Below are 15,453 nucleotides of genomic sequence, written 5' to 3' on the forward strand. Positions count from 1 at the left end.
CTGCCACGCATTTGCTATCTTTAATTAAATTATCATTCAATCTCCATATTCCATTCCTTTTCTTTGTTTCAATCACTGAAATTTCCACATATATTGGGGCATGGTCCGACCAAAGGAATCCCCCTATTTCTGTTACTGGTTTCATCCTTAAGCCCTCTTTATTTATAAAAAAATAATCCAATCTATGATATGAATTGTGTATATTTGAATAGTATGTATAGTTTTTTTCCTTTTGGTGTTGAGCCCTCCATATATCTGTTAGTTGATATTTTTTTAATATGTCCTTAAATTCCTTTATTCTATTGTTGTTCTTATTTTTTTTTTGTAGTTGTATATTTGTAGTATCTTTCTTTACATCCATTAAAAAGTTTATATCACCACCCACTATTACCACTCCTTCAGCCTTCTTCATTGCGTCCGCTAGGGCTTTTGTACCGCTCTCTATTTGTCCGTAATTAGGGAGATATAAATTAACTATAGTAAATTTTTTCCATATAGCATAATCTTTATTATTAAAGATCTTCCATCTTTGCCTTCATATTTTTGCAATATTTGGACCGGCAAATTCCTATGGAACGCAATTGATACCCCTTTTGATTTGGAATATGGAAAAGTATCATGTAACCATGTATTATAATTTATATTATTAATTTTAGGTATATGATCTGAGCGAAAATGTGTCTCCTGAAATAACACAATATCTATTTTCTGCTTATGTAGGAATTTTAAAATTTGATTTCTTTTAGCGGGGGAATTAATACCTCTTACATTAAAAGAACAAAACTTCACGCTACCCATAAGAAAAAGAAGAAAAAAAAAAAAAAAAATGTACAATAATCTCACTTAGAGTTATCCCACCCTCCCTATACCCGCAAGCACATACACACTCAATTATCTACCCTTCTGCACCCACCCTTATGACACCTCTGTTCCCCTAAGATTTGACTATATTAGTCTAACTCACCAATGGTGAGGTCCCTATCTAGGGGGTATTTAAACTGCTGATCCTGATATACTCCCATTTGGCCTATGCAAGCTCTTCACATTCTTCTTCACTTTTTCATGCTCTATCTCTTTGTTATCCCTCTATTCATATAATTTTTAATATGTCCCTGACTTTAATTTTTAATCCTCTTATCATTGTTGGGAAATTATCTAACTCCATAGAGAAATAAAAACCTGGGATGGGAAGAGATAGAGAGGAGAGGAAAAAAAAAAAAAAAAAAAAAGAAGGGCGATATTAAATAAGTTACTAGTTATTATACCTATTCCCCTATTCATTCCCTCATAATTTATTCTATTTATTATCCTATCCCCTTATATCCTACCATTCAGTCCCCATCCCCCCCATTACGTGCAATTAAGTGCAATAGTGTTATGTCGCCTATATCATTATTATTCCATGTTGTGCGTATCATTTCTATAATTTATCCTTCTTTCTATTTTGTAGTGTTGTTTAACCTATAGTTCTTTTAACACAAAAATATGTTAACACTCCCTCTCCACCACCTCCCATATCCCCCCTCCTCCATCCATCCCCCCTCCCCTCCCCCGTGCCATATCACCTATAAATTACATCATATCTTTGTTGTTCCATATTGTGCATATCATCATTATAATTTATCCACACTTCTAAATTATACTATTGTTTACCCACCCCCCCCCCCTCCTCCATCCATCCCCCCCCCCCTCACCCTCAGTCCTCCTATCTTCTCCTCCCAAAGTCTTTGGGCCAGTTTGGTAATGTCACTTCCGCGAGATGCAAGGTCTTCTGAAAGTCATGCAAATCATTTAGATCTCTATAAATGACAGTTTGGCCCTCATACTGGGCTTGCAGTTGAAAAGGAAATCTCCATCTATATTGCACATTCTTTTTTCTTAATTGTTCCAAAAGGGGTTTTAAAGCTCTTCTTTTATCTAACGTTAACTTGGACAGGTCCTGGAAGAAAAGCAAATTTGATCCTTCATATAATATGTGGTTGTTTTTACGCACTGCCGCCATAATCCTCTCTTTAGTTTGAATATAATGGAGTTTACAGATTACATCCCTGGGTTTATTTTCCTCTGATCCTCTTGGGCCCGCAGCTCTATGTATCCTATCAATTATCATATCAGCTTTTGATAAGTCCTGTATTATATCCTTAAAGATTTTTTGAACCACTTCAGCGAGTTTTTCTAAAGGCACATTTTCTTTTAATCCTCTTATCCTTATATTACATCTTCTGCTCCTATTTTCTTGTTCGTCAATAATATTTACCAATTACTTTAACTCTATTTCCTGTTCTTGCATTCTTCTCTTTACTTGGATTAGATCTTTTTCCAAGCCTTCAGTCTTTATATTCACCTTTTCTATTTTCTCTTGCATATCTAAAGTAATTGCCTTTATCTCTTGTATTTCTGTTTTATACACATTCTCCAATCTTTGGATATAGTGATCCATATCAGCCTTTGTGGGTAAAGAGGTTATATACGTTTTAATATCCCAGCTTTCTTTCTCTTTCTCCTTTTTACCATCCACTTCTATATCCAATGTGTCTATGGGGGAGCTATTTCTAGGCTGTGTTAACATTTCTTCTCCTGATATTCCAGAAACACCTGAGATCAGTGATGATTCTACAGAATTCAATACTTCCTGGGAGATATGTGTTATCTGCGATGTTTGCATCTGTATCTGAGGCTGCAGTTGCTGGAAAAATTCCTTAATATCAGTAGTTTGAACTTGCGCCTCAGAGCTAAATTTGCTTTTACTATCCTTTTTCTCCTTTTTATTCCCTCCGGAACCAGATGATTTATTTCCCTTTTTTGGCGCCATAGCTATTAGTGATCACCTTTGACCTTGCGCAATATTTCTGAAGGCTTATAAGTTTGTGCAATATAGCTTAACCGTGTTGAACCATGCAAAAATCATAGACCGTCATCTCATCGCAAAAAAAAAAGAAAAAAACCACAATATTTTCAAAAAAAAAAAAAAAAAAAAAAAAAAAAAAAAAAAAAACATAAATCCTCTTCTCTTTCTTCTCCTACAGCTCACTATGCTCACTATGCTTTTTTAATGCGTATACATTGGTCCCATAAAAAATGAAAAGTAATGCCGGGAAAAAGAGAAAAATGTTTCAGTCATTTCTTCACCCTTGCCTCTATAGGGATTTTTCTTATGCTGAGCATATATACAAAAACATAAGCATAGACACTGACATACTCCTTATTGTACTCACGAGTATCCTGCTCCTTTATTTAGCCCAGTGTCCACTGTGAGTGTATGTATTTTCTGTTCCTTCACAGGAAACTTCTTCCTGATCCTTTATTGATACTTTATTGCAATGCGGCTGTTTTTCTCTGCTCGCCGCTATTCCGTGTTTTGGCTCCTTGCCCCGTTTGTCTCCAGAGATCCTCGGAGCTTTCCGGAAAGCGCCGATTCCTCCCGAACGTTTCTCGAAGCGATCCGGAGATTCCCGAAGGGTCCCGATGCACCTCCACACCGTCTGACTCTCCTTACTACTGACGCCGCCAGGAGCTGCCGAGGTGGGTATCCCCTGCCGAGTCCGCCTCCTTAGATAGAGACGAGCCGACACTCTGGACCCTTCCTCCTACTCCGGCTATCTCTTCACCAAATCTTCACCGAGTCAGGGTGTTCACTGGGCGCTCCCCGCAATCTCCCAGCAAGTCACCGTCCGGATACGTCCTGGGCTCTCCTCCTCCCTTACTCTGGTCACGGTGCAGAAAAAAACCTTTCGTTCAGTCTCGGAAAACGCCAAGCAGGTTCAGTGCAGTGCTGTGCAAGTTGCAAGTAAGCTATTCAAAAAGTCCTTTATGTCTGCGTCCAGCACATTATAGCCCATAACGATAGCGGTATAGCAATAGAGCAGCGTTGCAGCGATACACTACATCAGCGGCTGGGCATATCCTAACGTGTCTCAACCATCAGCACAGCAGTTGTATCTCAGCATTGTGCTTGCAGACCTCACGGAGCACACCTAATCAGCAGCCCCTCCCCCCTCCATCAGGTGCCGGAAACGACAGCAGCTCTACTGTGGGATTTTTGGAGTGTCCTCCGTGTATTTTTATTGAAAACGCCCATAAACGCTAACGCTAATAAACGCTCATAAACGCTAGTACAAAACGCTGTTAAAAGCAAGTTTTTCAACCAGCGTTTTCTGCCAGCAATCTGGCATCCAGAAAAAGCTTTTTTGAGCTTCAGTGTGCATGGAGCCTAACTGACTAGCTAATGGTGGTTTATTATCTATTTAGCACCCATCCATTTGGAAGGCTACATAATACTCCGTGGTGGGGATCCATAAGGTATCTAAATTAAAGCGGGAGTAAACCCAGTTTAAAAAAAAACACTTACGTTCCTGGCATGTCAGAAATGCTAACGTTCACCTTGGTTGTGTTCTCAACCAAACTTTCAAACCATCCAATGGCTGGTGTCATAACTGATCACATGTGCAGCATTATGGCAGTTGAAGAATTATTAGAGGCCAAGATGGAGGCTTCCTTGACTGAAAAACGATAGACTGGTTTAATTCCATTTTAATGTGGGGTAAGTTGGCTCTATATCCTGTTTAAATATTTTGATGCAGTTATGACCGCCATCTAGTGGGCTTTACTAATATTACAGAGGGACCATCCAAAACCATTATATGGAGGCTGTATACAGGATCTGCATTTTGGGGGTGGATTGTCTTATAGCCCACTTTCATAGGATGGCTATAAGAAGTGATATAGAGAAAGTTATCCAAACTTTGGGTTATAACTTTATCTTCATAAATATTAAGAGGGATGGGTTTCAAATTGTAGCTATGTTTTAATAGATCCAAGTATCTAGGGAAAGCCAGCACCCTGTATCTGAAGATTTTGATGAGGCCTATTTGTCTTGCTAAACTATTTATTCTTCAATACAATATTCATAGGTGTTGTAGCTAGATATCAGGCTTCTTCAAATATAGACATACAAGGAATTTATGTCATTATTTGATATCCATACCAAGCAGGTCTGCTATATGTAATCTGTTGTAAATGGATTCTCATAGGATCTTTTATGTTTAGTACAAAGTTACCTGCCTACATGATCCTCACCCGGTCCTGAAGATGCACATTGACTTGAGGGGAGCCACCATCACTGGGCCATATGACAATGGACCATTATACTAGACAGATACTTATATTGTGTATAATATACGTTGTGCTGCAGGGTAGTAGCTACACACTATGACTGTTTTGGATTCTATGATGGAATAAAATTATATTGTTTTAATATGTATGTGTTCTTATTCTGTACCAGTAAAATCTGATAAAAAAAAAAAAGTTTTCTATGTTAAAGTGTATAATTATACTTTGCCCTACCCAGCTACTCTGCTTCTCCCCACATAACATTATAGTATGCAGCAGCCAGTAAAGGAGAGAAGGGGGGTACTAGAGTGTCATTAGAGTGACAGCTCTGAGTCTATTGAGTGCTACTGACATCAGATCCAAGATGGTGGCACACAGCAGCAGTCTCAGAGCTTTTAAATGTCCACATAGGAGGCTTTTACTGGTAAATAACATTCAGAAAATATATTAAATGCATTTATAGTCTAATGAAAAGATTGTTGTTGAAAGGAATGGCAGAGTCTCTTTAAAGTGAACCATTAGAAAAAAAAAAAAAAACCTTCAGGTCTACATCTTGCACATGCACCTTTCAATTTAAATACTTGCATATCTCCTACAATGTGCCCCCTCCAGGGTAAGTCCAGTAAATATTTACTGGTCTCCTGAAATGGGGTCCATCCAACTACCTAATAGAATGGTTTCCCCAGGGGCTATTACAGCAAATACTTATCTCTAGATATGAGGTGCCACAGGGTCCATCCTGATGATCTAACCTTTTTACTTTAGGTGCACATTTATGAATTAAATCCCCCTATAATGTGCAATAACATTATTGTAATTCCACCAGTCACACTGCTTTCAGTTTTGCACTCTTAAAAGGGGCTGTAAAGTCTCAGGGTTTTTCACCTTAATGCATTCTATGCGTTAATGTGAAAAACCTTCTGTGCTTCAGCTGCCCCTCAGATCCCCCCCCCCCCCCACACCCCTTTTTTCTTACCTGAACCCAATTGTTCCAGTGACGAGCACAAGCCCAGTGGCTCCAGTCTCTGTCTTGGATCCCTTATTGGATAGATTAATAGCAGCAGGGCCATTGGCTCCCGCTGCTATCAGTCAAATCCAGTGACACAGGAGCCAGGAGTGGGCCGAGTCCTGCTATCTCTGTCAATGGACACAGCAGCGAGACTTGTAAGCGCTCCCGCACGGGTGCCCCCATTGAAAAAACATCTCTCTGTGGGGGCACTCGATAAGAAGGAGGAGCCAGAATTTCCGCCGCAGCATCCCAGAAAAGGAGGATCAGGGCTGCTCAAAGCAGGTAAGTATGACATGTTTGTTACTTAAAAAAAAAAAAAAAAAACAGAACGCTTACAATCACTTTAAAAGGAACTCTTAAAAATGCCCATATTATTTTTACCTGAATGACATGGTATCCCAAGATCTCCAGATGTCTTTTCTTCATTGCAGATGAACCTTTTACATGGGAAGAATTCCTGGCCAATAACCCAGGATGGAGAAAATCTACAGCGACCCTACATTAATGAAAGAAAGGTTTAACAATAAGCCATCTAAAACTTGTTCAGTATAACCAAGATACGAAGGTGATAAAGAAACAGAATGTTGTAGAGGCCACTGTTCAGGAGTGATCAGGCATGCCCACTTTAGATTTAGGTGGCTATAGTCTACCAGCCTCATTCTGTGTAGAGCAGCTCAACCCCTTAGCTATGACTGACCTTTGAGCACCTTCTGGTATTGGCTTATTCTCCTGTAAGTGACTGTCAGATTCACAAATCGATGACAAAACATCCTCTTCTACATATGCAATGGGGTTTCTCTCTTTATCTAGAATGTATTCAAAATCTGCAGAGAAGAAACACAATTAGAAATGTAATTATCGGTAGCACTAAAGGAAACCTGCACTGAGAAATCACCCAGGCTTCCAAGCTGGCTTGGATGTATTACCAACACATTTAGTGTCGTCAATATAAGGAATTAAGACAGTATGACCACAATTTGAGGGGCGGACAAAATTAAAACTGCATTTAGGTCACAAATGAAAGCAGATGCAGTGATTTTCCCTCCCCTCACATCAATATGTAGGCAGAAAATAGTGAGATGTAATAATCAAATTACTAATTTTTTATTTGCCTGAACACACCACATGGCTTTGACATTAAAACGGAGTTGAACTTCCGGTTTCAGCGCCGCATGGAGTAGCTGAGTTTCCTCTCGGCTCCCACACGGCGATCCCAAAAAACGGCTTAAAAATACCAGCCCGACCCCTCTCGCCGCCCGAGCAGCCTTGGGTGACCCCCACAACCCACCCTACCTGCGAATCGCCGGATTTGGCGCCCATTGGGTGATCCCCACAACGGGTGCCAAATCATCCGCTTGCCAATTCCCGGCCTGACCGCAAAATTAAGGCCCCGGTCTCGGCCTACACGGACCGCGCATAATGTTTTAAGGGCCTGGGAACGCTGTTCAAGGCCCCCTCTGCCGCCCGCTGCCTCACCGGGTGCCCCTACACCTCCAAATAGAGCTGACTGAGCCCTGAATCCAGCGCAACAGTGCGATCGGCCACAACACCTCAGCCGGCGGCCCCGAAAATTGAGCTCTTGGCCTTCCCGGAAAGCTCCTCTGCTTGCAGTGCCTGCACACACAGCCCAGGCTCCTCACTCCACCAGCAGCCTCACCAGGTGCTCCCCTCTGGCCTCAAGCAGACTTCCCAACAAGCAGGACTCCAGCGCAATCCCACAAACGAATGCACCACAACTCCATGCCCCGGTCTCAGCCTTATTCTACAGGCAGGTACCACAATATACAGAACTGTTCTGATCCCCCCCCTCCTGCAGTTTGCAGCCTCCCAGGGGTCCCCCCCTCTCATATATGGACCGCTTTGTGGAGAAGACTGGAGCACGCTCCCTCACGGCCAGAACTAGTCACCCGGCCCTATCCCAACTCTAAGCCCCGGCCTTGCAGAACAACATGGCGGAAACACCAGCGATGGAGGTAAGCACTCCCATCCCCTGCCTCGCTTCAACCATCCCTCTCTCCCCACATGTCGCTTTACCATCCTCTACCATGGGGGACGGGAATACTGACTGTATAGCCCAGGCGGTAGCTGCCCTACTGTCCCCCATGATAGCTACTTCGATGGAAAAAGAGGTAGACGCGGGGATGCGTCAACTCAAAGCGCAACTAGGGGAGCATTCTACAAGAATGATGAGGTTGAACGCCGCCTTTCAAGTCTAGAGGAAGAGATGTACCAGGCGCAAGGCAACAAACAAGCGCAAGACAAAACTAATCAACATATACTCCAAATATTGTACGACTTAGAAAACGGGTCCAGAAGGAGTAATCTGAGATTTGTGGGGGTACCAGAATCATTAAAATCGTCGGACCTCATGGAATTCTGCACCAGACGCATTCCAGAGATGCTGGGTCTTCCCGGCCCATGCAAGGTCGAATGGGCCCACCGCATGGGAGCCTTTGCTCCTGACCGCAAATCTCCCCGCCCGATTATCGCAAAGTACCTCAATTACAATGACAAGACCACCATCCTGCAAAAGTTCAGGCATACCAGATCTCTTCAAGTTGACGGTATCAAAATCCTGATTTTTGCAGACTACTCTCTGGAAGTCTCAAAAAAAGAGGAAAGCACTCCAACACGTCTGTACTGAACTGCACCAGCGTCAGATAAAATTCAGTTTAGCGTTCCCTGCGGCTCTCCGTCTCAAACCCCCCAATGGGGATCAGCTGTCTTTTCAGGACACTTCAGAAGAGGAAGCCTTCCTGCTTTCACTGCGCTCTGATGCCTATGCAGAATCCCTGCACACAGCCTCTCCAAGCAACCGCCTCATGGACCAGCGGAGCCCGAGGAAAGACTCCCCAAAACGCTTCAGAGCAACTGGACCCGATCATCGCCACCCCCCTCACTGATACGGACCTTTGGGGTACATCGTGCCTCTCTCATGGTCCCAAAAGTTTGCCTGATTCATAGCTCAATTGACTATTTTCTACTTCTGACTCAGGTATTTGACCCACTACTAAGTGGCAGCCATGCGTTTTTTTTTTTTTTCTTGTTTACCTCTGCCTATGTGAATAACGGTCTTTCAATTTAACCTACATTTCTCATTAAGATGGCTTGTTTCCTATAGCCTCACTGTGTGAATTCTCCTCCCAATTCTCTGCTCATGGCGGCTTCCCATCACGGTCAAAGACACTGCCTTTTTTAAGGGCGCGCACACATCCCAGTGTCATGGATTGCAGGGGAGAGCGGGTTTACACAGGGACTCTATGCGGAAAAAAAAGAGTTCATTTTCTGTTGTATGTTAGTTCCTACTTCCCCCTTTCCCTCCCCTCTCCTAATCCCCCCCTACACCCAAACCCCCCGAACATCAGACACTAGGGCTTCACCACTACCTCCCAATCAGCCCACCCTGGTTCAAGCAGGTATTTCCTTAATTCTCCTCAGGTCTTCACATACAATGTGTAATATATCCTCACATATCGCACGTGAAATTACCAACATGAACATCATCTCCTGGAACGTGAAAGGGCTTAGGTCCCCCTTCAAGAGACTTAAAACGAACATTGCTCTGCTCCAGGAAACCCACCTCACTCCTCCTGATTTCCAACGCAAGAAAAAGCTTTGGGTGGGCACTGTCCTAGGCTCCGGTGCACTAAACCGCAAAGCTGGGGTTATACTGATGAACAAAAATCTTTCATGCGAAGTGTTAACCGTTGATACCGACAGCCAGGGCCATTGTATCTCCATTCATATAAAATTAGGAACTAGAGAATTGATGATTTCCAACATTTATGCCCTAAACAATCCTGGTAAACAATTTTTTTTTTCTTTTTATTAAACAAATTTTTAATGAGATGTCCACCTGGTTACTACCCGCCCCAAACTTACCCCATATAGTGGGAGGAGACTTTAACACTACCTTACACCCCTCAGGAGGACATATCTCACCCAAAGCGCCTGCAGTCACCTCCTGCGTCCTCTGAACATACTCATTTTGCACACACTATTGATTCTCTTTCCCTTCAAGATTTTTGGAGACTCCACCACCCAACGGACAGAGAATACACTTTTTACTCTAATCCACACAACATCTTTACTACATCTTGACTACCTCTTTTGCGCAGACAGCCTTCTACGATTGCTCTCAGGTGCTGACATTCATGATATCGCTATCTCGGACCATGCACCCATCTAACTATCATTAGACATTCCTGATCTGATTCCCTCTCCCCGACTTTGGCGATTTCCCTCTTATCTCCACAACAATTCTGATTTTGAACGCTATATGGCGGGAGCTTGGTCTGAATACTCTGCAGCCAACTCTCTTCATACGGAAAACCCAAACCTTTTCTGGGAAGCAGCCAAGGCTTTCCTCAGAGGCTGCGTCATCTCCTACCCTGCCTCTCTTAAGAGGAACACCTTGTCCAACTACAAGAAATCTAGTGGAGATCTTCGCCGGGTACGGTATTCACTTTGCGTCAGCGTTTCCCCCGAGAACAGACAAATATGGCAGGCAGCAAAAAGGTCTTTCGACACCTGGGCAGATACTCTCGAACAGACACATAGGGCTCACTTGGATGCCACCCTCCATAAATTTGGCAAAAAAGGCCGGTAAGCTACTGGCAAGATTGTGTAAAGGCCCCTTTCGCCCGACACATATCACCTCCCTCAGGGACTCTTCTGGCACCGTAAAATCCTCCCAACAGGAGATTAACAAAGCAATGCTAAAATACTACTCCTCGCTCTATTCTGCGGACCCCATAGACATGAACGTAGCCAAATCCTTCCTAGACAAACTGTCCATACCTACGGTATCTCCCCCATTACCATGCCATCATCACCTTGGACGCGGAAAAAGCTTTTGACAATGTCAGCTTTGAGTGGCTTTCTTTGGCTCTATCGAAAATGGGCTTCTCGGACCCTTTCACCCACCTCGTGCAAGCCATGTACACATCCCCTGCGGCCAGGTTGGTGGTGGCTGGCCTCCTCTCGGACGAATTCCGCCTCTAGAAAGGCACGAGGCAGGGCCCCCCCCCCCTTTTCCCCTCTTTTCAACATTGCACTAGAACCCCTCTCTCGCTACCTCATTCAAAAGGCCCTCCTTCACAAAATCAAAATAGGCACACGGGAACTCCGCACATCTCTCTTTGCTGATGACATCCTAATTTTTACGACCAACCCATTCTCTGACATGTTCGCCATTAAAACTATATTTGATGAATTTAGACTCTGCTCGGGCCTTCGCATAAACTACAGCAAAAGCGAAATTCTCCCAATAGGCACTCTGTCTACTCCTCCATGGGCTCATTTTTCACCCTTCTCGGTGGCAAACTCCCATATAACTTATCTAGGCATTAAGATAGGGAAACTGCCCTCCTCTATATACCACCTCAATTATCCCCCATTGATAAAGAAAAAATTACACAAGAATTGAGTAACTGGATGGATCTACCTCTTTCGCTTCTGGGAAGATGTCACTTACTAAATATGGTAAGCTTTGCTCGTTTATTGTATCCTCTCCAAACGATCCTATTGCTTTTGAAACACAAGGATACTACAATTCTAAACAAAGCCATCTCAAAATTTCTGTGGCACAATAGGCGGCCACACATAGCCTTTGCAAAATTATTTCTTCCCAGATGCGAAGGAGAGATTAGTCTACCGAACATTAGAGCCTATAACCTCTCTTGCCTGTTGAGAATAAGTCTGGACTGGATTTCCCAACTCTCTCACTACTCAAATTACTCCCTGGAATCGTCAATGGCTCACCCCTACTCCTTGGTAGCCCTCCTTCAAAGCTATCCCCCCACCCCTACACCATAACCTTCTCCTCAGAGACACAGTCATTGCCTGGCGGGAGGTGCTAAAAATACTGAAGTTATCACCCTTTCTATCCAGACATCTCCCGATTCAAGGAAACCCTAGCTTCCCACCAGGACTGGAGCATAAACAATTCTTGGATTGGCGTCAAAAAGGCCTAACAAATTTCTCCACCCTCTGCAACATGGAAACGGGTCGCCACCTTCCCTTTTCGGCTGTCGCAGAAACCTTTTCCCTCCCTAAATCTAATGCGTTTCACTATGTGCAATGTGTCAGTTTCTTGAGGAATTCCTGCAGAGAAGAACGCAAAAGATTTCAGACATCCTTTCTGGATCTGCTACTGCAAGGTGCCTCTTACAAAATCTCGGACATATACAAGCCACTCTTGATGAAATCTACTCCCTCTATCGCCTCATCGTCAGTTGTCAATTGGGGTAAAGATTTCCCAGACTCAGACTTAGCGGGTAAACTTTTACAAGGATACAATAAAATGCATCAGCTGATCCCCAATGAGGTCTGGAGAGAAACCCAACTTAAGATATTACACCGGGCTTGCATACCCTTTCTCTCCGGGAAGGACATAGGCGCATCCAGCTGCCCCATGTGCCGCCAACCTAAACCATCCCTCTCCCACCGATTCTGGGCCTGCCCCTTTATCTCCACCTTCTGGGACCAGGTCATAGCATATATCTTCCACATAACACTGATGATAATGCCTAAGGACCCCCTTCTACTCATTTTCGGCTACTGGGATGGCAGTCTGTTACCGTGGTCCTATACCTCCCACCCTTGCTATAAAGACTGGGTCTTGACTGTTCTTTTAATAGCCGTCGGCAAATCTTAAAAAACTGGACTTTCTCTGGCTGCCCACGGATCTCGCAACTGCTACAGCTGCTCCACAAGGAAAAAATTAACACCAACTTCAAACACGCGAAATCAAATGCACGTTTCTACTCCAAATGGTGGGCTTTCATGCTTTCGACCCTCTCAAGTGAGGAATTATCAAACTTCGAACACTTCTCTTTCTCATATTATAAACCCCATACTATCACTCCAGGAGATGCTGACACTTCAGTCCTCGACCCTTCACTTGTGGACTCAGCTGTGTCTGATGGATCAGAACTCTCCCACCATACACGCCCTATCTCTCATCCGTCAAACTCAGCCAATTCCGTTGTGCAACCTAGCACCAAACCCGGGTCTGACTCCTAACCCAAGAGGTGTTTTGCCTTCGACTTCAACTCACTGTGTTCAGTGGACTTCATAACGATAATGTCCCCCCCCCCCCCCCACCTCTCCTATTTCCCCCTTTTTTTTTGGTTTTGTTGGTACCTTCAGTAGAGCTCAAGGCTCCCTTCTCTAGATCCATCCAGTTACCACGACATGCTATTTGTGATTCAAGAGACCTTTCTTCTTTTCCCTAGTTGCATGTATGCATCCTTGTTTCCAAGTGCCTTGACTATTTGCTTCTGTACATGATTTTGGAAAAATTTTGTATACCTTCTTTTGGGATTCCATGTATCGCCTTTTCTTCAATAAAATCTTTTTTTTTTTTTTTTAAACTGAGTTGACCAATTTCGGGTTAATGCCTGTAAGGGTATATATATAGTAAGCAAAATGGCGGAAAGTGAGCTTCCTGAGCACAACAAATCAGGTGGAAACGTGTTGAAGCTATACCTGCGTCATTGTGACGTAACTGCTACCGATTCCATCTTTGGACGGGAACCCGAGCCGCACTTCCCAGTAATGAAGCGGTACGGTGAGCCCCGCTTACAAACAACCAATGCTGTGCACACCAGGTGCCAGGTTCTAACCGGCACTAATACAAGTGGGTTTATTCCCTTATTACCTTTATCTAATAAATTGTAAAAAAACGGTTTTACACTACAGGTTTTCAACATCGAGCAAACATAATACAAGAGATACTGGATTTAAAGGGGACATGACCCACAAGCACATCTGACCATACTAATGATAGTTGGTCATATACATTTGGTGAGTGCAAATCCACGTAGGACACAGTATGCACTAGTGGTATCAAACGCCAAGTTTAACCTCTATACAGAGCACCCACACTTGCACAATGGGCATACGTGAATGGGACTTTATATATTGTTTTATCATTTTTGTTCACATTTCGGTTAGAGGTCAAGTACTTTATATGGCATGTTTATTTGTTAATCACATGAAATGGAATCCATGAAAAGCAGGGTAAACTACTGAATATTGTGTAAGTTCTGTTAACAATGGTACACAATAGAACTGCGGCTGTCAGTTTTTAGAGGCCACTTTTTTAGAGCATTAATTCTCAGAGCACAATTCATCCATTTCCTAGGCGCTGAACCAAAACATTTTTCATTACTATGGAGTTGGCCTCCACTTTGCAGCTATAACAGCCTTTACTCTTCTGGGAAGGCTTTCCACAAGATTTTGGAGGGTGTCTGTGGAATCATCTGCCCATTCGGCCAAAAGAGTATCTGTGAGGTCTGGACATGAAGATCTGGCTTGGTGTTCCAATTTATCCCAAAGGCGTTCAAGGGGGTGGAGGTCAGGGCTCTGTGCAGGCCACCCGAGTTCCTCCACACCATACTGGATCACAATAATGCCGGAAAAGAAAAAAGGACCTTCCCTGTCACAAGATTGGTAGCATTAACTGCGCATTTCAAGGGAAACACCTAAACTCAATCATTTGGGGGGGGTTTTCACATACTTTTGGCCAGACGTGTAGCTTGAAGCTTGTGGGCCCCAATGCAAAAGTTGACCTGGCCTATGCTTTAGTTATAAAAATAATCAAAGTGAGTGGTCGGTACTGATCGCTCACTGTGTTCATTCAGAAAAGGAAGGGGACAATAAATTACATATTTGACGCCCCCTTTCTTTGCTCTCCATCCTGAAACATCCCCTGCAGCAGCTGGCAAAGCTGAGAACTGCGGAGGGGCATACAGGTTCCAGTGGCTGCAGGAGGAAATGAAGGGCACTGCCCCCCCGCACCCCTTCTATCCAGGTGTAGAACCAAATGTAACAGGGGAGCTGCACAGGTCCACTGGAGCATGGGGCTGGGTTGAAATTGCTACCCATGACCCCCTTATAGCTATGCCTGATCTGCAGAGAGTCACAAATCAGTTATCCCGGCAGTCAGATGTATTGGACATAGCTCCATGCAACTATCCATGGAAGCAAATCGCAAGAACCCAGTTTGTGAACTGATTTGCTCATTGGTCAGGCAAAAGGAGTCACTAGCTCCCCATAATTCTACCACGTACCCATTTTTACATATAGGTATGTATGATGTAATGATTAATGTAATGGTATAGATTATAAAAAAAAATGAAATAAATCCCATTCCTGTAGCTTACCTATAGTGTAAGAGTATGGTATCCTCACAAACATTTTTGTATAATCTGCGCCCCCAAATATTTCTTTGAGTATCTCATGAATCTGCTGATGAGTCACACTTTTCTCTGTGGGAAGAGATTGCAGGTCAGTGTTAAAAAGGAGCTGAAGTGATGAAGCTGTGCCCA

General features: G+C 43.5%; 1 protein-coding gene across 5 annotated transcripts in view; it reads right to left on the reverse strand.

The window, feature by feature from the left end:
• Window positions 1-15,453, reverse strand: part of FASTKD1 (FAST kinase domains 1) — a 96,889-nt gene that overhangs the window by 5,771 nt on the left and 75,665 nt on the right. For 4 of the 5 annotated variants that reach the window (XM_077447930.1, XM_077447927.1, XM_077447929.1 and 1 more), the window contains 3 exons: window positions 15,289-15,393; window positions 6,816-6,942; window positions 6,500-6,614 (listed from right to left, as the gene is read on the reverse strand). In XM_077447930.1, coding sequence (XP_077304056.1) covers window positions 6,500-6,614; window positions 6,816-6,942; window positions 15,289-15,393 — 347 coding nt within the window. The remainder of the gene's footprint in view (window positions 1-6,499; window positions 6,615-6,815; window positions 6,943-15,288; window positions 15,394-15,453) is intronic. The other variant, XM_077447928.1, reaches the window with a different exon arrangement.

This window comes from Lithobates pipiens, unplaced genomic scaffold (genome assembly GCF_037356315.1).
Source record: "Lithobates pipiens isolate NorthernLeopardFrog02 unplaced genomic scaffold, aLitPip1_a1.2 Scaffold_22, whole genome shotgun sequence".
In the NCBI taxonomy this organism is placed as follows: domain Eukaryota; kingdom Metazoa; phylum Chordata; class Amphibia; order Anura; family Ranidae; genus Lithobates; species Lithobates pipiens.